The sequence below is a fragment of the Scaptodrosophila lebanonensis genome, unplaced genomic scaffold (assembly GCF_003285725.1).
Source record: "Scaptodrosophila lebanonensis strain 11010-0011.00,11010-0021.00 unplaced genomic scaffold, SlebRS2 tig00000161-arrow-arrow-pilon, whole genome shotgun sequence".
NCBI classification, from domain to species: Eukaryota; Metazoa; Arthropoda; class Insecta; order Diptera; family Drosophilidae; genus Scaptodrosophila; species Scaptodrosophila lebanonensis.
This window is the reverse complement of record NW_022060597.1, coordinates 71,818-99,206: the sequence shown is the minus strand read 5'-3', so window position 1 is coordinate 99,206 and position 27,389 is coordinate 71,818. Positions and strand designations below refer to the sequence as shown.

Genomic DNA, 27,389 nt, shown 5'->3' with positions numbered 1-27,389 from the left:
TAACAATTTGGCTTCGTACATATTTGCAGGCACTACAAATGTGAAGGGAAATTGAAAAAATGCAAAACAAACGCAATTGTTTTATAAATTATGCGTTGAATATTTTATTGTAGCATATTTTATTTTATGTTTATTATGTGTTGCAACAGTGTTGCCAATTTAGTTTTTTTTTTTTTTCGCCAGCTCTAAAGTTTTTTGAATGCCGAGCGCGGGAAAAAAGTTGAAATTACGGCTGATAGAAAGTTCAAGTGGCTGTTTTATAAGAGTTGGGGTAGAGCAAAATTTTAATTCGGGTTTTCTTATTTATCTTGTATTCTATATGAGAGTATACAAACCAAGTTTTAAGTTAACTTTTGGAGTTAAAATTTTCAAAAGCCGCTTCTTAGTGCACACCAACACTGAAAGGATATTTGAGTCAAAATTGCAGCTTCGTAGCTCTTACCGATCAACCAGTCAGTCAGCCAGTTAGGACAAACTGTTTTATATACATATGTATATGTACGAGTCATAAGAACGATGGGTTTAACAAAGTATCCTTCAGTTGAAAGATTGTGTATGGAAATGAATATGAAGAGTCGGGCTGGAACCACTTAACGTTCATCTCGTTTTCTCTAGAATTCCTCTTTTTCGGACATTGGCTTAACAATACAATACATTTGGCATTAAATATTTGCTTGGAAATGAAATGTGGCCTATCGATATAGATATTTGTAAAAATATTAGTAAGTAAATATAATTATGAGTTTTATTTATGGAGTAAATAATGCAAAATTCGTTTATACAAATAATTGTCACTTAATTAACTAACACTTAAATTAATTTAACAAAAAAAAAAGAAGAAAGAAACGAATCACACAAATTTACAAAATACGCAAGCAAAATAATTCCAATTAGCGGGGGCGTCCTGGTCAGTGAGAAAAAATTCAGTCATTGCTCTTAAATAAATGTGGTTTTGAATTGATTTTCCAATGCATCTCTAATCCTGACAACTCTGGCCGGCACTGGCCCGAGTACACATGCCCCCCACAGCATCGTAGCTGAGGCCCTTGGGGCAAGTGTATTCCCAGCCAACAATGCCGCCAGTCTCCTCAAATTTGGCACAGGAGATGAATTTGCGACAGGAGAGCGGATGTGGAAAGTTTCCTTGGGCGAGGCATTCGATAATGCCCTCTCCATGCACAATGACCTTCACCTAGTTTTGAAGAGATTTTTTAGTTATAATTTTTGGGTATGGGGAGTAGATCGAATCAATTCACCGGTTGCTGCTTCTGTTTCTGCTGTTTTTTGGGCAATGAGGGCGACACGCCTATATTGGTATCATCATAATACTCATAGTTCAGCGCCTGCTGCCTAAAGCTGCTCTTCGAGCTGGCGGTTGCTGTGGCCAGAGCTGGCTTGCTGGGTGGCCGACTATATATTTCAATATACTTGTGGGGTCGACGACGACTCTGGGTTCCCTGACGCCTCGTTGCTGTGGCTGGGGTGGTGTTGTATTTGGATCTAGTTGTGGATGTGGAGGTGGTGCCCGATTGAGGTCGGCGTGGGCGTGGCACTAGCTGGCGACCTTTAGAGAAGAAAAGAGTATGCTCAAGTGAAAAATATTGTCGTCAAGTAGGGTTGTTGATGAAATATTGAAATCATCACACATGTATTTACGCAATCAACAATCGTTTTCTGGATTATTTCTGCTCATTTTAATATGTTTGACAGTCACTTTTTACTCTGTTTGTCAGTGTTTCATTCGTAAATGAATAAAATTGTAAAATCGAATTCAAAACAAGAAAGGAATGCTAAAATCGAGCAGGCTCAACTCTTAAATATAGGGTATTTATTTATAGGGTATTACCACACTCAAAATACAATTTATTAAAAAAAAATTTAATTAATTAAATTAAATACATAGTCTGGTTATTCTAGCTCTTATACTTTCTGAGATCCTTGCGTTCATACAGACAGACAGACGGACAGACAGACGGACAGATAGACATGCATGGCTATATCGACTCGTCTTGGCTTGTACATTCGCACAAAACTAATATACCCTTTTACCCTTTGGGTACAGGATATAAAAATGCAGCTGAAAACGCTAGTATTAAATAATATTGTTATTAAGCTAGGCAATTGACATTTTGAAGTAGTCCACCCTACTATTATTCATATCTTCAAATGTAAAGATGTTTTTGTTTTTGCATCCCTAAAAGCAGTATACTTTCATCAACTTTCATCTGTTTGGCTAAAAAAATCGACGTACATGGGTTTCTTAGCCTTGTGTGACTCATTAGAGCTACACTACAAGTAAGATACATCGGCAATACTTACGCGTGGCATATACTGTTCCGGAGGCAACTCCTGCGGTTGCTGGCGTCGTACTGCTAGCCGTTGTGCCGGGCCGTGTTAACAACTCAAAAGTGTCCCGGATACTGGACTGCAGCTTAGCCTGCTCGGCGATCTGATTGAAGCGACTGGTGTGTACACTGGACTTGGCCACCTGATCGTTTGAGTCCTCATTGCCATCCGCATTGTCACTGCCATACAGATTGGTGGTCGTCGCATCGATAATATTGCTGCTGGTTGTAGTTCGTGGTGCTGGCGCCGGTAAGGTGCTCAGCGTGAAGCGGCGTTTGAAGAGCGGGTTTTGAGTGCGTGGTGGCTCAGTAGCTGGTGAAGAGCAAGAAAGAAAGGTGAGGCGGTATCTCAAAATGTTAATTGATGAATTTCCGGTCGATACGTTATTGTATAAGCCATTTAATTGCCTAATTTGCAGTTGGCCACAAATTCAGAAACAAAATTGTGGGTTGAGTTGAACATGAAATCCCAAATTCATTTGAATACGTAAGAGTGAACGCGGTTGGAAATATGTAGTTTGAGATTTTGAATATCATCATATCATGATTGGCTTCTTTTTTTTCCACAATTTAACTTAAAACAATTGATGAAATGAATTGTTGGCTATCCTCAAACTGTAGTCTCAATTGGAGTCTTGAGTCTGCTTTTAAATTGTATGCTGTATTCGAATGTGTTCCTTCAATCCCTTTGAGTTTACCTGAAACTTTCTAATTAACTTTCTTCTCCATACATTAGCTTGCATCGTAAATTTATAAATTAAGATAGTATATTCAATTTCGATTGGGACTATTATTTAAAACTCAAAAACGCTTCTGCTCTAAAACTAAAGCCACGATTTAAGTTCCAAAAATGTTTCTAAATTACAAAAATATAAAAATGTTGTAAAACTAAGTTTACAATTCACTCTAGACAGTACATGTATTTGAGATGATAAAGCTGAGATGAGGAGACAATACAGCTCCTACATTTACAGAAGAATACCTATAGTATTTATTGTGAAGAAATAAAGTATAGAATTTTGTTTTGTAATTTTTTCGGATGACATTCTTTAAAAACATGTTAACCATCTGTTATGTATTTTTCGAAACACTCCCTGGAATTCTTGCCGGAAAACACAAATTTCATTTAATTTGGGCAATTTTGGACTATTTGAAATGTTTCTCATAATCTTAACATACTTGTATTTATTTTTGTCGGCAAACACCTTTTTACGGTTTCGCATCATTTCAACTTACTTTTGGGTAATTTTCAAAAGAATCTTCTAGAATTGTTTTGGGAGAGGTTTTAAATGTTTTTCATTTTACTTTACTTAGTTTAGTTAATTTTTCAAATAAACTGTTTTAAGAGTTTTGGTTAGGAACACTCTTTAAACCATATTTTCATCAATTTGGATTACGTTTATGAACTTTTCAAGGGCAATACTCTCTAGCATTTTTATTGGCAGTCACTTTAGTTATTTCATCGCCTTAACTTTCTTTTCGGTCTTTTTGAAGACGAGGTTCTATTTTGAAGAGCTTTGTTTATGATAATCTTAACTTACTTTTGAGGTTAGTCGATGGGAAAATTTCAAATGGCAATCTCTACGTATTAATGAGAAACACTCTAAGTCGCTACATCATCTTAATATAAAATTATTTTTATAGAACGCTTGCTGTAAAAATATTTTTCCAAGTCTTGTTCATCAATTTTTTCGAATAGCTTATTGGTAATACACACAAGTGTGAGGGAGCTTCGAAAATTTTTGAAGATACTACAGATCATTAGAAAAGGATATATCCCATGTGTTTCCTTTTTTGAATCGCTTTTGCCAGTTCATAAAAGTTGTTACCCGAAACGGATTTCCGTTTTGGAAGAGCCTTTCATGTGAGTGATTGCAAATAATTGAGATACCTTTGATTGATTGGTTAACCGATGTACTTAAGATGCGGTTGAAGCTTGAGGGGAACTCACCGCTTTCGTCACTGGAACTTGATGCTGGAGCTGTGGTTGTCAGACGACGCGTCTGAAACTGCCGCCGCAACGCATAGCTGGCCGGTTGGAATTTGTGTTGTTTTAGCGTAATATTGTTGTTGTTGTGTGGCGAGAGCGTTGTAACTTTCGTTGTTGGCGTAGCCCCACCATTGGTTGTTGTTGTTGTTGTTATTGCTGATGCTGATGCTGATGCTGCGGAGGCTGCTGGCCTACTACGTAAGCGATTGTATTTGGAGGTCGCCGTTACCGTCGCTGTCGCTGTCGCCGTCGCCGTCGACGTCGTTGTTGTTGCTGTCAGTTCTGCTGCTGGTGTGGCCGATTCGGACGTGTTAATAATGCGTCTGCGCACACTCAGTACCGGTCGATGCAGAGCGATGCTGTCGGCAACGACTGCGCCAGCGGCAGCAGCAGCAGCGGCTACTGAGGTGCCCGCATTACTGACAACAGTCCCAGTCGTTGGTGAGCGGAGCTGCAGGTCGGCAGTTATAGTCGGAGTGGCAGTGGAAGTTTTTAGCAGTCACATGGAAAGAAGCGCGCAAATTTGTTTAAAAAAAAAGGGGAATATTATTAAATACACATATATAGTATATAGTATAGAAAGGGTACACACGCAGAGTGGCTGTTTGTTTTCTTACAGACTCGTACACAGCAACATACTATACTGCTCGATTGTTTTGTGATTTGTGTGAAGAAGTACATACTAGTATCTGTGTGGTATTTCACGCTTTACGCGAATACCTAGTTGTTGTTGTTGTTGGTTGTGGTGTCAAGTTGTGTTGTGTTGTGCGTTTCGCTTGGTGTGGCTGGCTGGCTGGCAGGCAAACAACAAAATTCAAAAGCGCGCTACGTGCGACCCAACCAACTGGCATTGAAAATACAGAAAGTGCAGTTAATTCATTCAATATAATATATAGAAATCATTGAAATATACATACAATACAATACAATATGGTATATCTTTTCAATTACCATTGCTGATGCGAAGCTCAAAAGTCATAGAATTGTTAAGAGAAGCATTTTCAAAAAGGTTTTATTTTTCCGTTTCCGAAGTATTTCTTTCTTATTTCACAAGAAAATAATTTCTTTCATTAAACTACCGATAATAACAAGCATTTAAGTGTTTAATACGAATGGCTAACAAAAAATCATTTGCATGTTTCTTTGTTTTGTTTTTCGTGCATATTTTTAACAAAAGATAAAAAAAAAAACAAAATCTCTTTATATATACAAAAACCAAATCATGCCACTAAACTCATTCAACATGTTTTCTTTATTATCTAAACAGTTATCTTTAATTTAATTTTGCTCATTTCGAAACACTAATAATTTACATTTCTTTAAAAGTGAAATGCTTTAAAACACATACACTCATATATAGTATGTATTTACTGACTTTTGAACTTCGCATATAGCTTGTAAGCTGTCAAAAGTTCTAAGACTAGGATGCTTTATGGATGATAAGTTGCGAGTTGTGTATGCGCTTTGCTTTCTGAGTGTGATGATGGTTTAATAAAATATTGATGTATTTGGTTTCGATTCTTATTTTGGGCTGGGAATCGAATTGTGTGCTCTTTCAAGAGGTAAGTACTCGTATAAAGCCAAGGCAGACCTTGAAGAGCATTTAGAAAATCAGATTAAAGGTTGATTCATCTGAGCAAACAATGTGGCACAAACTTATAATTGTGTTGCGACATTTCAATATAATAATATATATGTATGTGCGAGAGCGAAAGAAACGACTTTAGAGATAATTATATGGCAGGTTGTTTATTTTTTTTAATGTTTTTATTTTTTAACATATACAGCATTTATGTAGGCTTGCGTCATTGCCATGTGTGTTGAGCTTTTTAATGCCATAGTTGATTACAAATTTGCTGCGGGTTGACAAAAAGGTCGAGCAAAATGAGAAATAATGGTAATAATAATAACAACAGATGCGTGTGCTTCAAACGCTCGCGAGTCTGGCTCACAAAAAAGCTAAAGCTCGTGCTGATGAGCTGAGCTGAACTGAGCTGAGTTGAGGTTGCTGGCAGGCCAAGTGGCTAAACTATTTGGCAAGAGACTGCATGCCGAAGCATTACGCAATGCTCTGATAGTTGTTGTTGTTGCTGTTGTTGTTTTGGAAGATGCGCACTTTGCCGTTTTTTATGATTGACTTTTTGCTGTTATTGTTTGCATGGCAAACAGGTTGGACTTTAATTAAATATTGTGCAAGCGTTCGAGCCAACGACAGACGATGCGTACATATACTATGTACATATGTATGTATGTGTGACGATGCAAATCGAAAGGCTTCAGGCACAAACTGGCCGGCCACACAGCACACACACACACATATGTTTGTATACTATACAAGTATATGCATAAAAAAGTGATGGCGCAGTGAAAGCGACTACATGGGATGTAAGTAAATATGTACTCTATAGTATGTGCGAGTATATAGCGCCAGAATCAACAAAAGTGCGGCCAACATTGTAATGGATACCCGCAATATTGGGTTAAGGGCCACCCAAGAGGAGGGCCACACAAACAGGAAGTAGCGCTTTGCACTTTGTGGGGAGCAGATATTTTATAGACGAGTATATTGAAATGATCTGAGAAATGCTAGCAAGTTAGCAAATTGCTGTGCCAGTTCATTGTTTGCATTTTTTATAAAGGTGACTAATTTTTAGATGAACACTTTTGGGAGCACATATATCATATAGGAACTAGGAACTTTTTCGCCAATTGCCAGCTGGTAACTGGTAAATGTATCTAATTATGATCCATTCTTCAGTTCACTACTTTAACTTTAAAGAAACTGAAGTCGCATTTTTATTAAGTATTTCCAAGCGGATGAAGATGTTGTAATATTGATTGAAACTAATTCGAAAAGTCAGCTAATATATTCGGCTAATTTTGACTATTTGCTCAGTTCATTTCTATGTAGCTAGTTTTCTGACTAATTTCTAAGAGATTGAAGTTGAATTTTGTAAGTGGTAAAGCCATTTAAGAACCTGGTATAGTTCAAATTGTTCTGCTCGCCGCGCTTATGCTAGTTTGTTGACTAATTTGAATGCAAGCTGGTAAAGAAAACCTATAAGTATCTAATATTTTCAGATGATTTTTTAGGAGTTTTTACCTAATATACGGCTGAGAAATTATTATATCTATTTAAGCGACACTATAATGCAAATCTTTAAATTAGTAAATAACTAATTCTGCTATAGGTATCTTCAATCGTTGCATTGGAGTCTTTTTTCTTGTGACTAAACTTCTTAACACCGAATATAGCCGTATTATATTGATCAAATATATAAAAAGTATAATTTTTGAGCTGACGAGATGATGGAAGACTTAGAAGAATTCTGTGATGTATATTTTTGTAGTAACAAGATAAGTATACGATTGGCCGAATTCTATCAAAATTAAGAACATTATTAGAATAATTGAAAAAAACTAGGCATGTTAGATATTTCTATCAAATTCACACCTATTATAATAACAGAACATTTAAGATCTGGTAAGTGAATCGACTGGCTTTTTTAATTGATCTTTTCTATAGCTGATGTGAATTTTGCTTTTTGGAAAAATAAATATATTCCATTTTGTGAAAATGCACTTCAATTATACGAATAGTTGTGAAAATACATTAACGATGAAAGAAAAACAAAAAACAAATTGAATTTTGTGAAGTATGTATGCAGATGATAGTATGATTCCATCTGGGAAGCTATGATTACAAACTGTTACCTGGTAAGTACTACGTGTAAAGAGGCATGTCCAAGTTCATTACGAAACCGACTAACCTGCACATACATACATACATACTATATACATACTTATGTATATGAGATCATTTCGTCAAAGGCATTTGTGGGGTCTATTACACTAAAAATTGACCAAATCTACTATTGCCATGGCGTGCAGATAAATTGAAGTTCAAAACAAGTCTTGAAATCTGTTTCTTCATTGCATGCGCATATTTCAATACTTGATCACTGTTGTTGCTGTTGTTAATATTACTATTGTTGTTGTTTTGGCATTGGCTTTGCAAAAATGCTGACGAGGCCTGCACGATGCAAAAAAAAAAAAAAAATGCCTGAGTGTGTCTGAAGCTTGTCGTAACAAATGTGCAACTGAAATAATTGACAAAAGCAAGTCAAAAACTTGAATTGCATTTTAAAAAGCAGACAGAGACAGAGACAGAGATAGAGAGGGAGCTGAATAAATGAAACGAAAAAAGCTCAATTGAGTGTTTCGAGCTAATCGGAACGGCTATTAGAGAGATCTGATGGTTCAGAGGGCATCGCACATGTTAGTTCAACAAAAAAAAAAAATCATATTAAAATAGTTGTCAATCTTTACAATTCTTATATACAATATACATATGTATCTATGGATGTTTCCCATTCAATTGTATTGGTTGAGTAGTCTTGTTTATATTTATATACATGTGTGTGTGTGTGTGTGTGTGTGTGTGCAGCAATTTGTGGGGCTCAATCAACTGTAAAGATATTTCAGCTTCAAATTGCTTGTGTTGTTGTTGTGGTTGTGGATTTGTATACAAAGTATATCAATTTTTTATTAATTTTATTTGTGCATAAATATTGTACAACTAAAACTAATTGCAATAAACTTAAAATATATAGAGCAAAAAACAGAGAGAGAGAGAGTGAGCGAGTGACTGCGGGGGGAAAAACAAAATTTGTTGTAAGTGCTACAAAAAAACTGCTCGGTGAACAAAAAAAAGAAGAGGAAAAAAACAGCAACAAATTACGAAGCAATTGTTGAGATTGAAAGGAATTTGAATGATAAGTAATAGATTATTGTCGATCTGATTCAGTGGTATGTGCGTGTCTGTATGCTGTTTGTGTGCGTGTGGCGGTGTTTGTGTGTGTGTGTGTGTGTGCGTGTTTGTTGTTGCTTGTGGCTGTTTAGATTATTTATGGCAGCTTGAAGAATGAATTGACATTAATTGACTTCATATATTATTATATATATAATATATTTTTACATTTTGTTTTTTGTTTAGAGAAAGCAGCAGCAGCACTAAAAGAAGCAGCAGCACTTTTGTTTTATCAAATTATTATTATTATTATTATTATAGATATGTATATATAGAGTCGTTTCAATTAAATTTGTTGAATGGCAGAAGCTTTTGTTGTTGTTGTTGTTTTAAAGGCCAATGCAACGTAGCCAATTATTTGGGCCAATATGCTATTTACAGGCAATAGTGGGTTAAGCGCTGTGGTCCGTACTCAAAAGACTAGAAATAACTAACTAATTTTTAGAAAAAAAAAAAAACTGTTACACACAACCGGCCGCGATCTTAGGCTGGTGTGTTGGTTGCTGTCTCAACTATGGTTGTTGTCTGTGTTGGCGGTGTTGTTGTTGTGCTGGTGGTGCTTGTGGTGGTTGTGGGACGACGCAGGCGTCGGCCCGACTTGTGTTTGCGCCCCTTCTTGCGGCGCACCACATGCGTTTCGGTGCTAAAGCTGACTACCTCGCTAGTGAGGGTGTTGTTTGTTGTTGTTGCTGTTGTTGATGTAGTGTTAGTGATTTGTGTTTGGTTGTTGTTGTTGTTGTTGTTACTACTGTTGCTGTCACTAATAGCGCCACTGTCTGCACCCACACTTATCTTAGCCACACCCGCCAACGCCTTGACGGCCGCCTCGGCATCGTAAATGGCATTTGTTGGCGCTTCGACGACAGCCGCATGGCGGCTGGAAAAGGCAGAGCTCGAATCAGCCGGAGGAGGGGTTGGCAGCGTTGTGGTCTCGCTTTCGCTTTCGTGTTCGTGTTCGCTGTGCTCAACCTTGCTCAGTATGACCTTGTCAAGGTTGGCAATTGATATGACCAGGGGTGAAGACTCATTTGATTCGGGACGTAGTAGGGGTACAATAGGTCTTACGTATGTTGGAAAGAAGGTCGCTGGCACACTTGTTGCCTTCACATCGCTTTCGGTTGTAACCTCCACCTCCGTCGCTGGCACACTGCTTGTGGTCGTCTCTGTTGTGGTTGTTGTTGTTGTTGTGGTCTGGGGCGTGGTGGTGCTAGTTGTGCTGGTGGTTGGCGCAGCGGCGTTACTCACATATGACGTCACCACATTTTCACTCTGCGTCAGCTGCAGTTCCTTGCCCTTGCGCGCATTATCGAACAGACCCTCCAACGAGATGGTTGATGTTTCCACACCCTCGCGCAGAACTTCGGGCACTAGGGCCTTGCCAAAGCGTTCCGCTGGCTCGCCATCAGAGTCGCCGGTCGGCAGACTGTTGCGTACCGGCGGGGAGTTGTGCGCCACACTCGGCTCGGTGGGCGTATAATCAGCGACGGTGCTATGACCATCGATAACAATGTCACTGCCATCTACCAGATGTACATACTTTACCACACTGATCTCGCCCAGCTGTTCGACATGCGGCAGCGACTCGACCATGAGACCACTGCTGTTGAGCGTCCTCAGCAGCTCCTGATTGGCCTTGGACTTGCGGTGTAACTTGTCCTCCTTGGAATTGATCTCAACTATACGATTAATTTCGATTACTTTGTGCTTGGGACGTACGCGTTCTGCCACTAGTTTTAGCCGTGAGCTCGGTGGTCGGCTGGTGGACGGCTCGTCTTCGGTGTCACCATCGATCAGTGTAAAGACGTGGAGTAGTGTGGTGGCTGGAGGTGGTGCCGGCGTTGATATCGACGCTTGATTATCCTGTGAAGTGAAGATGGTTGTGGCGTCATTAGACACATTGGACACTTGTTGATGTTGGCTGTTATCTGTGTCTGTGTTTGTGTCTAATTGTAGTGTTGTGCGTGGTGTGGTGGTCACAAAGCCTTGTGAGCTTTCAACGCCATATTGCGCCTTATCGTATACATCATCTGTCAAGGTGTCTGTATCCGTCTCGCTGCCATTCACTCGCAGGCTCACATTTTGTGGATTGGCTGCATCTACCGGCCGATTGACGACCTTGGGCTTAAGGGTCGTGTGCTTTTTGCTGTGTATATCGAAAATCTTCTTATTGCGCGCATTCAGGGCGTCTATGTTCAAATCCTCAATTAGCGGATTCTCGCTGACTGTTTCGCTGGCCTCGGTGGATGGTCCGTTGTACTTGCGCTCGTATGTACGTGTATTGGTCGGTATGAAGGGGGCTGGCTTGATCGGCGTTAATGGCGTCGTACGCTCATAGTCGATGGCCACAGGCTTCAGAGTACGATTGGGTGAGGCAACGCCTGGGGGTCGATTTATGACACGTGGGCGATTGGCAAAGCGATTGCTGGCCGTGCTGGTGCCAGGGCCGGTACCGGGTGGGCGATTCGTGCCACTAATGCCTGATTGGCGGCCGCGTGGATTGAACGGCACATTACCGGAGTTGGCACCACTGCCCGTGGGCGTAAACGAAGGTCGACTGCCGGGAGGCACGCGATTATCTTTTGGTCGGAAGGAAGAGGGAGAATTGGTTCTTGGCTTTGTTGCCTCATCATTGCTGCTAGTGCCGTTTCCGTTGTCGTTTTGTTGTTCAGTCGACTCTTCTTCTTCGTCATCTTCTTCGTCGTCTTCTTCATCGTCATCATCTTCACCTGCGTCTGCCACTGCATTTTCATTAGCAGTCTTTGGATTTTTCGTAATAAACGTCTCCACTGCAGGTCTTCGATTGATGGGCCTAAAGCCCAGCGGGCGCGTATTTACCACTGTTGGTATCTTCTCCTGCTGCTGTTCCTCATTCTCTTCCTCGTCATAATCATCTTCATTGTCCCCCTGTTGCTGTTCTTGGTCTCCAGTCTTAAAACGTGATGAACCCGGTAACCGTTGATCCCGCGGATCACTGCGCACAAAGCCCTCACCCGTATTGCGGACGTTTGAGTTGAACGGATCGAAGCGACCGTTCTTACGGCGTACAAACTTGACCGTCGGTCGGGTGCTTGTGGTAGGGCGCTCGGTGCTTACAGAAGCAGCAGATGCCTTCGGTGGCGTATAAGGTCGCCGAGCCACCAGCTTGCGCCTGAAGACGGGTCGTCCCGTAGCGGGTGAAACGGTGGTTTCACTTACTTCGGCACTATCTTCATTTTGCCCTGTTGCCTTCGCTGCCAATAATTTCTTCAGTCGATCATTAATCACGCCCTGGTCACCATCCCCACGTGCCTGCTCTGCCTTTACTTTGTCGCGAATTTTCTGAAGTGCATCTTCTTGCGTTACTTGACTGCCATCAGCGTCACCAACCTTGTTCAGGCGACTACTGATTACACCATCGGGCCTCTCACCACGTGCCTGTTGGTCTTTGAGGCGGTTTCGCAAGTTGAGCAAATCGGTCGGTCGACGACGTTGTGTCAGTGTTTGGATATTTTTGTCATCGTGCTCCTCCTGTTCTTGGTTGTCATTCTGGGCACTGAGTTCTTCATCATCTCCATCTTCTTGAGATGGTTTGGTTGGCTTGGAAAAGCGACTGCGACTAGGCACAAATGGCTTTCGGGTGGTTGTGGTTGTTGCGCCACCGGTGCTTACCACTTCTTCGTCATCTCCTTCATCATCTTCTTCTTCACTATCTTCTTTCTGCTCTGCACTGGGTTCTTGCTTCGTCTCCTTCTCTTTCTGTGGTTGGCGGTTGGTTACGCCAAAGCGCCCGCGCTTTTGGGTACTGAAAAGCGTATCCTGCTTACCAGTGCGACTGAAGCCTGTTGTGGTGGCGCTAGTGGTTGTCTCGGACTCTATTGCTGTATTGTTTGACTCGATAGCGACGGGTTTTTTAATGAGCTTGCGAATGACCTTGCGGAATCGTTTTGTGGGCGTTGTATTGTCTTGGGTGGTGGTGGTGGTGGTGTTGGTGGTGCTTGTGTTGAGGTTAGTAGTGACGCTATTAGTGATAGTTTGGTTGTTATTGTTATCTGTTCTAGTACTATTGACAGGTTGCACTGGCCGTCTAAACTTAAGCACACGAATGCGCCGAGGCGTTGTGGTTGTGGTTGCACTTTCGGGTGTCGTAGTTGTCGCCTCAACTTCATTCTCATCAGCCTTGTCGGTATGGTCTTCGACTATGTTTAGTTTAGTTACCTGCGCGCGGGTGCGTGCGCGTAGACTGCCCTGCAGACGGCGTGCTGGGGCTCCATTGTTTAGGGTTGGACTGGTTGGGGTTGCGCTTGTGGTTGCTGTGGTTGTTGTGGTGCCCCTAGTGCGGTTCAACTGATAACGATTCTGAAAACGTCGTTTAGAATTAACTTCATTACCCTTGGTATTTAAACTAACAACACGCTGACGCGCCTCAAAATGATTTTCAACATCATCACCATCAGCATTCTCATCATCATCATCATCATTATCGACAACGTTGGCTTCCGGCTGATCTTCAGCCTCCGCCTCTAGACTAGCATCATAATCATCAGTATCAGTATTAGCATTATTATCATTAGCATTTTCTGTGATTCGATCATTGCTGTGGTTGTTGTTTGTGTAATTGTGGTTTAAAATATTTTTGTTAGCAACATTGAACTTTAAGGGGTTATTCAAATAATTGGCTACGGTGCTTTTACTACGATTAGTGCCATAAAAGCGACTAGCTACATTTGTGCTTGTATTAGTATTGTTGTTGTTGTTGTGGTTATCGTTTACCCCTACAGTGTCTTCCACTTCAGCCCCATCGTGATTATCATTGTCACCATCTGCGTCGTCGTCGTCGTCGTCGCCTTCGTCATTGTCGCTATTCTTCGAGGTAGTTTGAGTCTTTGTTTCTGTCCGTATACGTTGTCTACTGGCGAGCAGTCGATTAAGCCCTGTACTGGAAACACGTGCAGGCGAGGCTGTCGTTGTGGTTGTTGTTGTCGATAGGCGTCCAAATCTGAAGCCGCCTTGTAGTCGCGTCGTACTCTGCTTGGGCTTATCAGATTCATCATAGTCTTCATCTTCTTCGTCCTCGTCTTCTTCCTCTTCACCACCTGATGAACCAAGTTCTTCTTCTTCCTCATCCTCATCTGCAGACTGCTGCGGCCGTTTGTATAGATTTCTGTTAACAGCCACAAGATTTCGTTTTGTTGTGCTTGGAGTTGCGGGCGCTTGGGAGGGGCGCGTGCGACGTCCAGCAAATCCAGTGTAGCGCGTTGCACTGCTATCATCCTCAGCTATGTTGGCTTCTTTAGAGTCTGCTGTGGCAGTAGAACCATTAGGCAAGCGCACAAAGACTCGACGAGTGATCGGTCTTAAATTAGGTGATCGTGTGGAGGACACTTGTTGGCCGTCAACCAAAGCGCGATGGCGATTAGTTTGCAGGAAGCCCCCACGGACTGATAATTTATCGTCCCGATTATTTTCCGATTCTTCATCATCATCAATGCCATTGTCGCCATCGTTTTCCGTATCGCTTGGTTTCTCTGTAGTTGTTCTTGCTGTAAATCGGTTACGACTTCGATTCAAAGCTGCATATGGACGACGTGTGTTTGATGAGCTATTGTCGTTATTGTTTTCAGATTCTTCATTGTCATTATCTTGCCTTGATTTCTCTGTAGTTGTTGTTGTTGCAAATCGGTTACGATTCCGATTGAAGGGTGCATATGGACGACGTGTACCTTGCTGTCCCCCACGGACAGATAAGTTATCATCTGGACTAGTTTCGGATTCTTGAATATTAATAACAATGTCATTATCTTTTTCCTTATCGCTAGATTTCTCTGTAGTTGTTGTGAATCGGTTGCGACCCCGATTCAAGGCTGCATATGGACGACGTGTAGATTGCTGTCCCAAACGGACAGATAATTTATCATCATGATCGTTTTCCGATTCTTCACCATCAATGCCATTTTCGTCATCTTTTTCCGTATCACTAGACTTCTCTGTAGTTGTTGTAAATCTACTACTACTGCGATTCAGGCCTGCATACGGACGACGTGTGCTTGGAGTAGTCTCTGACTTGACTGTGGTTACTTCGCTTACTGGAGTTGTTGCATTCAAACGACGACGTATCACAATTTGACGAGGCGGCTTGCTTGTGGTGGAGGAGCTGCTCTCGGTTGTTGTTGTTTTTGTTGAAGTCACATCGATTCGACTGCCAGTTCTTTCGACCACTTCTTCGATTTCATTGGTGTCATCATCATCGTCGGAGTCACTGAGCACAGCTTCCAGCTCAGCATCGCTATCGTCGTCAACCTCTTTTAAGTCCCGGACTGCCTCAGTGGTGGCTGAAGTAGTGGTTGTTGTACTGCTCTCTGTGCTTTCGTCAGCTGTTTGATTTTCCGAGACCCTTTCTGTACTACTAGGTCTGATCACTCTGCGGTTAACACTAAAGCGAGGTCGTTGTGTGGTGGTTGTCTGTTCAGGAACCGTTGAACTATTAGTCGTTGTACTCTCTGTTGTGGGGCTGGTGCCGCGCTGTCTGTTTAGATTTGCATAGCTGCGTCGGGTGCTACTGTTCGTTTCATCGATATCAGTTGTCGTCGTCTTCTCAGTTGTTGTTCTGCCTCGGAAACGTTGCACTGAGGCATAGGAGCGCTTAGTTGATTCTTCCTCTTCCGGTACAGGGGTCTCAGTACTGGTTCTGGATGTTGGACGTGTGCGATTAAGTCTGGAGTAGGTCCGTAGTGCTCGTGCATCGTCGATATCACGTTGGGCAGTGTCTAGTATAGATAGCTGGACGCTTGGGGTTCCAGCATAGGTGGCTTCTTTACCGACTATATTCGGTTCTATGGTTTTGAATGTTTTACCAACTCGGTTTAGCTTCTGTATAGTCACTTCTGGGTCATCATCATCTGCATCCACATCGGCAGTTAGTTCATTTAAATCATCATCATCGTCGTAAGCGCTTTCTTGCTTTAAAACACTTCTTACTGTGCTGCTGCTTCCACTTCTCGCTTCATCATCAGATCCGATTCCTTTTGCCCCCGGGTGACCTAGGCTGACCCGGGGGTTTTCAATAAAAAATGACCGAGTTCGGCATTGATTTCGTGCGCTTGCTCCATGGCCAAACGTTGCTCAAACTCAGCGGAGGTCTCCTCAGAAGAAATGTGTGATTCATTGTCGCTCACATTGAAGACATCGTGTATCTGCTTATGTATGTCTACCGTAACGCTGGAGACGTCAGGTTGCACTGTAGTCTTATCTATGTAGGTAATCGGTGAATCTTTATAGTATTGATAGTATTTGCGGCGATGATAAATGGGTAGCGATAGATGGTTGTCGCTACTCTCATTTAGATCATTCTTAGAGTGCTCTGAATCTTCATCTCCTTCATTTTTTTGCAAACGTTGAACGGCACTAGTCAGTTTCTTCTTCAGTTCGTCCAAGTCATCAGAGGTAACCGCGGTGGTTTCAGGTGGGGGTGTTGTAGTTGTTGTAGTGCTACTACTTTTCAAACGATTGAGGAAATGGTTCTTGGCCTCCGACAGCTGACGTTCTGTTGTAGATTCTGTTGTGGCTTCTGATGTCGTTGATGGAGTGCTGTTACTTAATCGATTGAAAAAGCCGGGTCGCCGACTGGAGACGGGCACGCTGCTAGACTCCTGCTGTTGATTCTCTGTTGCTTCTTCTATGGTTGGGTCGAGCGTTGTAGTTGTAGTTGATGGTCTGGCGCTGCTTGGTCGTTTAAAGAAAGATGCACGCCTAGTGGTGGCTGCTTGACTTTCTGTTGTTATTTCTATAGTTGGGTCCTGAGTAGATGGGGTTGAGGGTGTGGTGCTGCTGGGGCGTTTGAATGAAAATCCATGCTTGGCAGTGGTGGCCTCGCTGCTCGACTGAATCGATGTTGTGGGCAGGTGTGTTGTGGTGGTGGGTCTGGTAGGTCGTGTGCGTCGTTGGATGAGTGGTCTGGCTGTAGTTCTGACCGTGCTTGGTCTTGTTACTTCTTCGCTTTCACTTTCATTTTCATTTTCGCTCTCGTACTCATACTGTTCCACCTCCTCATGCTCAATAGTTTCTTTAGGCTTTTTCAGCAATCGCCTGCGTGTCTTCACAACAGTTTTCTCCGGATCTTTTTTGCGCTGAGAGCGGCTCGCGAAATCTAGGGCCAACAGTGATGACAGATCATTGCTTTGGAACTTCACAGAGCCTCGATTGCGTGTAATCGTTCGAGGGGTGGTACTAACAGGTGGCTCTGTAATCACATCGTATATGTATTCATACTCAGCGGGTTTTTCCTGCACCGTTTTTGTGTGAATACGTTTAATTACTTTCTGGCCACCATTAGCGCTACCAGTATCAATGGTGCGGACATAAGTGGTCCGTGTACGTGTTACGCCATTTCCTAAAGACTCAGTGCGGGTCGAGGTGCGATTGCGAGCAGCTGCCAAACGCGCTCGGCTACTCAATTTTGTGCTATTGGTAGTGGCATTAACTTCACTTTGCTCGACGCTCTGGTTATTAACAAGCTGTTCTTCACTTTCCTCATTGGTACTGCTCTCTGTGGTCGAAGTGATTTCCCTCGAATGGGTTGAAGATTTTTGGCTACCAAGATAATATCGCCTGCTTGATCCGCCTGCCAATTCCTTGGCCTTCTTGTTTGCATCGGCTGCTAGGAGTGAAGACAAGTCTTCTTCTTTGCGATGCCGGTAATTTCCTCGCACAATCACACGTCGTCGAGCGGTTGAGGTTTGGTTGCTGGCACTCGTACCCAGTTGCTGTTCAGAATCAACTTCACTTGTGCCCCCTTCGGTTGTAACACTAACATCCTTTTTCTTATCATCTCCTTGTACGGAAGTGAGCGTATTCGGTAATTTCGCGATCTTATCCGTTGTATCGGGTCGTATTGTTGTGCTAATATTACTTTTGTGCCGTATAAGCACGCGTCGTGTGTGACTGAACGATGGGGGCTCCGAAGTGTCCAATGCCGGCTCTGCACTTTCTGTTATCGTTGTGTCCACAGCCTGCTCCTTTGCCCCAGATGTGGCTGTGCTTATTGGTTTTCTTAGGGAGAAGGTTGACGGTCGCTTTTTGCTTGAGACAGGTGCCTCTGTAGTTTTTGTCGATTGCTTGTCAGTCGTTGTTCCTATGGTAGTGGTTACTGGCTTTGTGGTGCTATAATTTCTAAAATGCGACTTTCGTGTCGTTTGTTCTGTTGTGCTGCCATCAGAAGTGCTTGTCGTTGTTTCAAGTGGCAGCAGTGTAGTCTCCTCAGTCTCCACAGCTTGCTCTCTCTCTTCGGTTGCGGTTGTGCTAGAGACCGGTACCGCTGTCGTTGTGGTTTTTGGAGAAGTGGGCGGGACTAGCTCGTCTGCACTCGTTGTGTTTAACGTGCTGGCTTCTGGATTAGGCTTGCGTGTTGTTGTGCTCTGCTCCGTTAAGTTGCTATCAGTCTCTGTGTCAATGGGCAAGAGCGTTGTTTCATCGGAGAATTCCTCCGTACTGCTTTCCGCATGGAGGGTAGCTTCTGTTGTGGACGTCAAGAGGGTTCCTTTAGATGTTGTCTCCCGAGAGTCTTGCTCGGCTGCAGTATTGGAATCATCTACATTGTCACTCTTTTCTGGCGCCTGCGTCTTTCCACGAGCTACGGCATGCAAATCATCGTCTAGTATCTCTGCGGCAATATTTTCATCCTCAATCGGTGTCTCTATTGTCGGCAATTGACCGCCACGTGATACCGCTTGGAAGGTTCGTGTGCTTTGCCCTTCATCCAGATGCTTAACAAAGCTGGAGCTGCGTCCTTCGCTCAACTTGGCACCATTGCTGCTCCTCTCTATGGCTTTATAAACGATGTTATCGCTACTAGTTTGTACGGTACTACGATTTATACTCTGATAGCTGCGTCCAGTGGTGCTTGCAGTGGTTCCCGTCTCCACGTCAGCATCATTCTCCGCAGAATTGAGATGACGACTACGGAACTTCAGCTGCTCGTCTTCCGTATTGACATCCGTGGCCAGACGCTTGCCAGCATACTTACGTGCGTTTTTGTCGACCTCGTCATCGAGCGCATTTAGTGGCTTCGCTACGACGGGTGGACGTCGTGTGGGACGTCGTACCGCCCGCCAGGTATATTTAATTGGATGTTCTTCGTGATTGTTGTTGTTGTCGTTATTGTCATTGCTTAACCTATTGTGGCTAACTACGTCATGCCTTAAGATATTGTCACCATTACCAGCTACTTGCTTTATGTCTACGTTATGGGCTTGTGCACGTGTTGTTGTTGTTGTTGTTGTTGTAGTTGTTGGGACAGTGCTTGTTGTGTTTTGGTCCAACAACTCAGAACTACTACTGGAACTCACCTTGGGCCTATCCACTTGGGATAGTCGCGATTTAGCTATGCTTGCAACTGCTTCATTTTGAATATTGTTTTCATTGTCAGATGCAGTTGCTGTTGTTGTAGTTGTTGTGCTCGGGCTCGGACGTGTGCGACGTCTGGGATAACCAAAAGGTCTTGGACTAGATACGCTAACCAGTGTATTGACATTAGCATTAGTGGGTAGTTCGTTGGTAGTAGTAGTAGTCTGTAGTTCTGTTTGTTGTTGAGTTCTTTGTGGTTGTGGTTGCCTTCTACCAGCGGAATTGGAATTGGAATTGGTTTTTCTAATATTATTATTTACGCTAAGACTATCTCTACTCAAACCATTAGAGCTACTACCATTTCGACTAGCATCGGTAACTGCTTCTGTATTTTTGTTGTTGCTGCTGTTGTTGTTGTTGTTGTTGTTGCTGTTGTTGTCTGACTTATTCCTAATGCGTGTACGACTTGCTGTATATTTGTATTGTGTTTTAGTTTTTGTTACCTCGCTATCAACATCGTCATCGTTTGGTTGATTGTCACTGTCAGCGGTCTCGATGCGTTCAGTAGCTGTTGTTGTAGTTCTTGTTGCTGTTGTTGTTGTTGTGGTTGTTGTAGGCGCAGCTTGTGCTAGGTCATTGATACGTAAATCAAGGGGTAGGATTGAGAACTCATTGCTGAGCTCGTCATCGACTGACGGTGGCAAGGTTGTGAATTCTGGTGACAACAAATCGTTGACACTATCAGCCAAGCTCAACGTGTCAATGGTAGTAGGTGGTTGGATAGTGGAAGCTGAAGTAGGTGTGGGTGTGGGTGTGGTTGTGGTTGTTGGTGTAGTGGAAGTTGTTGTTGTGGGCATGGGTGGTGCATTTGTGCTGCTTATGATGGGGTTATTAGTGGTGCTCGCGGCGAGCGCTGAAATGGTTGTGGTTGTAATTGGTTCAAAAGTTTCGTTAGTTGTGACAGTTTGTGGTTCTTGGGTGGTGCTTGGTATTGCTGCTGTAGCTACAATATTATTAGTTTTCACATAGATGTTATTGTAGTTGTTGCTGTTGTTGTTGTTGTTGTTTTTGTAGGTGCTGGCGCTTGCAGTCTCTGTGCCGTTGACTGTTGTAGTTTCTGGTGTTTCTGGTGTTGCTATTGTTGTTGTTGTTGTTGTTCTGCGGCCAATGCTCGTGTATTTACGTGTATTTGTAGTTCTTGTTATTGTTGTTGTGGTGTTGTTGCTCTGTACCGTTACATTTTTCTGTTGCGGCTCCTCCTCGGATTCATTCTCATCGGTCCCATCATCATTGTCATCATGAGCATCTGCATCGGCCAAGCTACTCGACGTCGTGGGTCGTGTGCGCTCAAAGTATTTGTATCTAAGTATATAGAAATGAAAAAGGAAAAGAATTAATAATGTTAATACAACAAAAAGAAGGCTGAGACGTTGCAGGAAACTTACCGATTTGTTGTCGAACTAATCGTACCGGATGCTGTAGTCTCCACACGCTCTGCATTGAAACCACGCGTGGGACTGTTTGTTGTATAGGATTTTTTCACTTCCTCGTCAGCTTCCACCGTCGCTGTCGAGGGGGTAGGACGCGTGCGTCGTAGGCTTGTGTATGAGGGCGTGGCAGCCGTGAACGGACGCTTCGTTGTCTCGTAATTGTCAACTAATGCCTCATCATCAGCTGCTAATTCGATGTCATCCTCATCATCGTCAACTGAAGATTCTCCAGCAGAACCTCTTGTCGATCCACGATTACGATTGATTGTCACGTACTTTTTCTTCTCTTTTAGGAAACCATCAAACTCGGACAGCTTCTCTAGACCCTCGTTCTGGGGGCCTCGGCGATTGTTGCCGCGCAGCACAGAGGAGTACTTGGAGTAGTTTGAGTTGTCAACGCTACTCTCCTCAGCAGTTTTCTCAGAATTTACCGCTCCGGCTGTCTCTGTTTTGCGAGCAGTGTAGTCACTTGTTGTCAAGCGATTACGGAAGGAGCTGAATGAACCTGGTCGACTCAAGACTCGATCGTAAAGGGATTTGCTAATGGTAGGCGGGGTGGTTGGTGTACCGCTGGCAGAGTTCTCTTTGATGGTTATAGAACCGTCTTTATTGCGTAGCAAATGCTTCTCTAACTCCTCAACGCCACCAACTTTACGAATGAGATCAATGAGTTCCTTGATCACCTGTGGATCTTCTTCGGCATCGTTTGACTTGCTCTGGGTCTGTTCGTTGCCATTCTCTGCTTCATACTCGTTATCGTATTCCTCTAGAGGAGACGCTGCAGTCGTAGTTGTGGTCGTTGTGGTGGTGGTGGTGATGCGTGGGAAGATGGGGCGTGCGGTTGGGGCGGCCGTAACGCGATAGTTGCTGGTTGTAGGACGTGTAGTTCTTGGGGTCGTTGAAGTTATCGGCGCTGCAGTTGTGGATCTGGAAAGTAACAAGTTTTAAATACCACGTCTTGGTTGCCTTTCACATTTATTCACTTCTTTGTTTTGCATGGGACATTGCGAGCGAAGTCGCAGGAGTCGGCGGCCGGATTGAAGTACAGACCCGAGGGGCATGTAAACTGATGCGCCACGATTCCTAAGCCAGACGGACCGCTGTCTAGACACCAATAGTATTTCTTGCAATCTCGCGGATGCTGGAAGAATCCCTCTTCTTCACACTTAAAGTCCGAACCTGGATCGGGTGTCGTTGGTGGTGGTGGCGTCGTTGATACACGACCGCCAATGTAGAGTGAAGAGCCCTCGCTCTCGGTTAGCTTTACGGTGACACTGCGCGGTGCTGATGTGGTGCTTGTCCGGCGTGGTGCGCTGGGACGCCTTGTAGTGCTCGGCTCCTGCTGTGCTATGCGATTACGCTGATTATCACGACTGCGGGAGCGTGAGGGCTTTTGCGGACCACTCGGTCTACCAACCTCATTGATGCCCAGTCTGTGCAAAAAATTATGTTACGTTTACATTGCTTTATAAATACGATTTGGACTTGTTAGAGCTCTTACCCCAAAGCCTCTATCATCGCTTCTTTGGCCGCCTCGATTAGCGGATATGGCTTGCCATTGCAGGTACCACGGAAATCGTCATTGTCTATGGCCCAGAACATAATGCCGCCCAGTCCATGTGCCACTACATATTCGGCTTTTTTGCGCACAATGGCTTCATCGTCATAGCCGACCCATTGATTGCGTCTAAAGGCATAGGGACCCATGGCATTGGCGTTTGGCTGCACCACCGTCCACTCGGGATCATCTTTTAGGTTCTGACAAATCTGTAATTAACGCTTTAGATTAATTTCTGTTCCATGGATTCGGTATACAATTCTTACCTCATAGTAGGCGAGATAGCCTTTCTCCCGAGTGGCATCACCCTGTTCACCGGGTCCCTCGGAGGGTGCACCCAACTCTGTGCTCTCCTCATTGATGAGCGTGTAGGAGCGTCCATATGTCGGTATACCTAGCACCAGTTTGTCACGATCGGCACCTGCTTTCAAATAGTACTTGATGGAGTAGTCCTAGAAGGCAGCAGAGAAGGTTCAATCAACATTAAACTAATCATTGACAATGCCTATAGGTGGATATACGTACAATATTCAGTTCTGCATCGTAATTGTATTCGGACTCTTCCTCCAGAGAGTAAAGCGGTGCATGGTGGTTGACCGATGGCTCGTGCGAGGAATGGAAATCGTATGTGAGGACATTGAACCAATCCAAATATTTATTCAGCTTTGGCACATCGTATCCCTTGTCTATGTACTCAATACCCGCTGGCACAGCCATTGTCAGTAACAGACGTGTGCGTCCCGTTTTCTCCGCTTCACGCTCAAACTCCTCGCGCAACTCCTGCACGAATTGGGCGTAGTTGTCACGGTCCCGGGACTTACCGCCCTCACGATGTGCTGGATACTCCCAGTCCAGGTCAATGCCATCAAAATGATTCTGACGCAAAAACTTTAATATATTCTTAATGAACTGCTGGCGTCTGTCCGGACTAGCCACCAATGGTGAGAACCGGGAGGAGGCCTCATTCCAGCCGCCAATAGCAATCATCGTTTTTAATTGCTTGTTGTAGGTTTTGAGGCCCGTAAATTTGGCATATCCGCCTGCAGATTGAGTTTTTCCGGTTGGGGTGGTTTCGGGTGGTGCACAATAAAGTGTGGGCGTACAAAAACGGAAATTGCAGTTGAGTGCGAGTTGCGTATTAAAGGTTTATGCAATAATGTGCTTAAGGACTGTAGTGGCATTTCCATTTAGAAATTAAATAAGCTAAGCCTATAAAAGTATTAAGCATCCAATGCTGGTCATAGAAAAATCGAAAAACTTTTAAATTCTAAGGCGCCTTTCACTGAACACTGTCTGGTGTCTACCCGCAGGAGATCTGTACGTTGCGATAAGAAACTTTTTCGTATTTTCTAAATAATGACACTAAGACTACACGTTCAAAGTAATAATAAAGGTCATACCAAATGGGATATCGTTCCAAACGAGAATTACAGAAAGTTTATACATTTATAAGAACATTTTTATTAAACAATCCCAATTTTAGATTTTCATAGATCTTAAAAACTGACAAAATACTTTAAAATTTAAGGATATTGAAATGAAATATGTACATATAGTATAGTTTGTTGGGCGTTTCTTTATGGATTTAAAACGAAAGTACTGTTTGATATTTAAAAATATTTTCCTACTTTGAAGGGTTAACTTAAAAAAAAAAGAAGAATCTTTGTTCAAACGTGGGGCTACCTGCCTTGGTTGTATTTCAAGTTCAATTTTTAACATTTTAGGGCGATGTGTAATTTGTATTTGATGTTATGCAATGATCCGAATATCTATGATCTGTAATAAATTAGGTTTTGAAAAGAAATGGAGCCCAACTATCTATCGTTTTGAATACCCATGGTCTTTATTCAATAACAAATGGAACCTTATGAGAGTCAAGTTAATTTGAATAATTTGTAATAAATTAGGTTTTGAAAAGAAATGGAACCCAACTATCTATCGTATTGAATACCCATGGTCTTTATTCAATAACAAATGGAACCTTATGAGAGTCAAGTTATTTTGAAAGACGAATAAAAAAATAGTTGCTTGTATGTTAAAGATGTAGCATACATAAATTTAACTAATTATATTATTCTAGTAGCAACCGTAATATGAAAAGCTTAAAATGTGAGCGCATTTAATTAATATTGCTATTTGTCCAGAAATTTCCAGTAAATTAAAGTAATTTTAATAATTATTGCCAACTCCATACTTAAAAGATTTATTCAAAAATATTGAACAAGAAGAAGGTGTAAGAAATTGCTAATCTCTTAAGATATGGAAGCTCAATCGATTAATTCGAACCCAATCTTCTGAGTTGCCTTGCTTTATTCATTTGTTTGTAATTTATTGTGCAGCCCTCGCACGTATTACTTAATGGTTGGGTTGAGTTGGGGCCGTGCTTACCTTGCTCGATATCCTGATATTTGTCAAAGGGTTTCATTTGATTATCCTTGGTGAATCCACCAAATGCGTACACCAAATGTGTACACAAATATGGATTGATGTTCTGTGGATTGAATTTCGCTGTGCCCGGTCGATAGACACTCCAATTGGTGTAATAACAAACAACTCGTCCCTCCGCCTGTGCCTCTGTGAAGCCAGTTCGAACCAGTTATTTATTTGAGTAAGGATCGCATTCAATACTCACCATTGCTGCAAAACGCAATCACACAGAGCAGGAAGAGTGCTTGCCAAGCCGCTCCGCGCCGTAACTGCAACGAGAGAGCGAAGCGGGAGAGAGAGAAAGAGACCGTGAGAGAGGGAAAGTTATAGTTGGGAATGTGCTTTAAAAGCAAGACGGAAGTACTTAAGCTTGCGGCTATGTTAATAGAGAGGCCCACTCGTATGGGCAACATTGACACAGTGACACCGAAACGAATAATAAACGAACAAACGAATAAACGAATAGACGAACAAACGCATAAACGACTAAACGAATGAAGAAGCGTTTGAACTGACGATGACACTGATGTGGAGAAGAAGACGGCTCAAGATTCTGTTGCTTCAGCTCTGATAAATAATACGCCCAGCGGCCATAAATGCATAAATCTTCACACATCATACCACGCATACTGCTATAATCATATCATAATAATGCTATATTCGTATGAAAAAGCGACAAGCGTCGACAAATTCCCATGAAGGTCGAAAAACCAGCTACAAACTAAAGCAGTTACATCACATATCAAATGCAAATTCAATCTCAAATTATTCACATAGTTGTGTGTGCTTGTGAGCGTGTGAGAAATTTGTCATTGACTGTTGTTACTGTTGTTGTTGTTGTTGTTGCTGTTTTTGTTGCTATTGACTGGGCTGGCAATAAGGAAACCTCTGCTGCAAGCCGACACGCAAGGCAATGGTGAAAACAATTTTAAATGGATTTCTCTTGCACATTTTTACTTACATAAAAAAAAACATTCAAAGAAACAAAAACCAAATATATTGAACACTAAAAATCGCTGCCAAAAATAATTTGTGCCAATTAGAGTAAGTATTATTATGATGCCGTGTGCTTACTTATCGATATGTGCCATAAAAAGGCAGGCAGTTCCAAAAACCCAAGCCAGCCAGCCGGTCAAGACGCGCGTCACTGTCATAAACTTATGAGCACATACATACATATACTCGTACATATGAATGCTTTTTGTAAAACCATAAAAATCGAAACGGATTTTTGTACAAAAATACCAAAGTGTGGCAACAGTGCCACACAAATAGCTACTACAATATTAACAACAACAGCAATAACAGCAAGAAAGCAAGTCTTGGCATAAGCCGCGCCCTGTCTCGAGCCATTGAGACTCTCACTATCTCGCTTGCTGGCCTGCCTGCTTGCTTGTACCACTTTGGGTTTTGGCCAGAAAAAAAAAGAAGAAATAACAACACCATTACATAAGCTGTCGAAGAAAACAACAAAATTGTAGCGGACTTTTGATGGGTGTTAAGTGTTATGTGTGCGTGTGTGTGTGTGTGTGCGTCAGCCAAAAATCTCTTTGTCATTCATTCATTAAAGTGGTCTTAACATGTTCCAGGCATATGCAAATTAATTGTTGTAAGCAACTGACAATAAAGCCGAACGCTTGCAGCATCTTTTATTAAGTTGGCCTACAGGTTCGCCAGCAATTAATTCAACTTATATTGAGTTGTTGCTGTTGTAACCGATGATTAATGGTGAATGCTTCAGGTACCTGGTTCAATAAACCGTATCATCTAAAAGCAACATTACTCTCAAAGTTATTCTCTTCTAATGCTATTACAAAATTCAAAATAGCTTTAAGCACGAATTCCATTATAAACTAGTAGACTATATGAAGTGTGCAAAACATTTTTGGCAATAATAGCTATAGAAGCGTACGATATGGGTGATCTTCAGGATGTTTTTAGAATAGCTATTTTTAGAAAAGCGAGAATTGACTATTAATTGCGTAGTTGGCTCATTTGGAAAGTGTGGGAAAAAATGGGTTTTGGATCGATAATTAAACTACACATTCAGCTCGGGGATGTTTTTTTTTAGATAATTGTGATCGCTGATTCGTAGTTGTATCTATAAGTAATGATGATCATAAATGTTTTTGACCGAAGATTCATTTTTCTAAAACATGCTAATTTTCCAAAAAAAAAAATATAAAAGAATTGTGCAAAATGTTAACAAAAACGACAATTTTAACAGCACTTCAAAAGTCCAAGTTCCTGCGCTACATAACGTTCAAAAGCACTTAACAAGGCGCTGGCTTTAAAAAGGCAGCAGATCGCAAAAAAAATGCTGCCATATCTACCTGATTTCTAAAGATGAGGAGTCTCCCAGCTGTTCAAGAGCACTTACATGAACAAACCTTACGTTTGTATTATCTTTAATATTATTTTGGCATGCCCACAATTTTTTGTTTTATAGAAA

At 42.3% G+C, this 27,389-nt stretch overlaps 1 protein-coding gene across 1 annotated transcript; it reads right to left on the bottom strand.

Moving 5' to 3' along the window:
- Positions 1–796: 796 nt before the first annotated feature.
- LOC115629632 (serine-rich adhesin for platelets) lies at positions 797–24,969 on the bottom strand. The gene is given in 19 exon segments (XM_030526133.1): positions 797–1,262; positions 1,351–1,564; positions 2,320–2,658; positions 4,297–4,819; positions 9,635–10,230; positions 10,354–12,599; positions 12,714–13,086; positions 13,186–13,546; positions 13,769–14,055; positions 14,128–14,206; positions 14,294–16,115; positions 16,172–20,315; positions 20,382–20,824; positions 20,908–21,879; positions 21,936–22,385; positions 22,454–22,719; positions 22,777–22,962; positions 23,036–23,550; positions 24,899–24,969. Coding segments are annotated over 19 exon segments (14,139 nt in total). The 5' UTR covers positions 24,936–24,969; the 3' UTR covers positions 797–976.
- Positions 24,970–27,389: the final 2,420 nt, after the last annotated feature.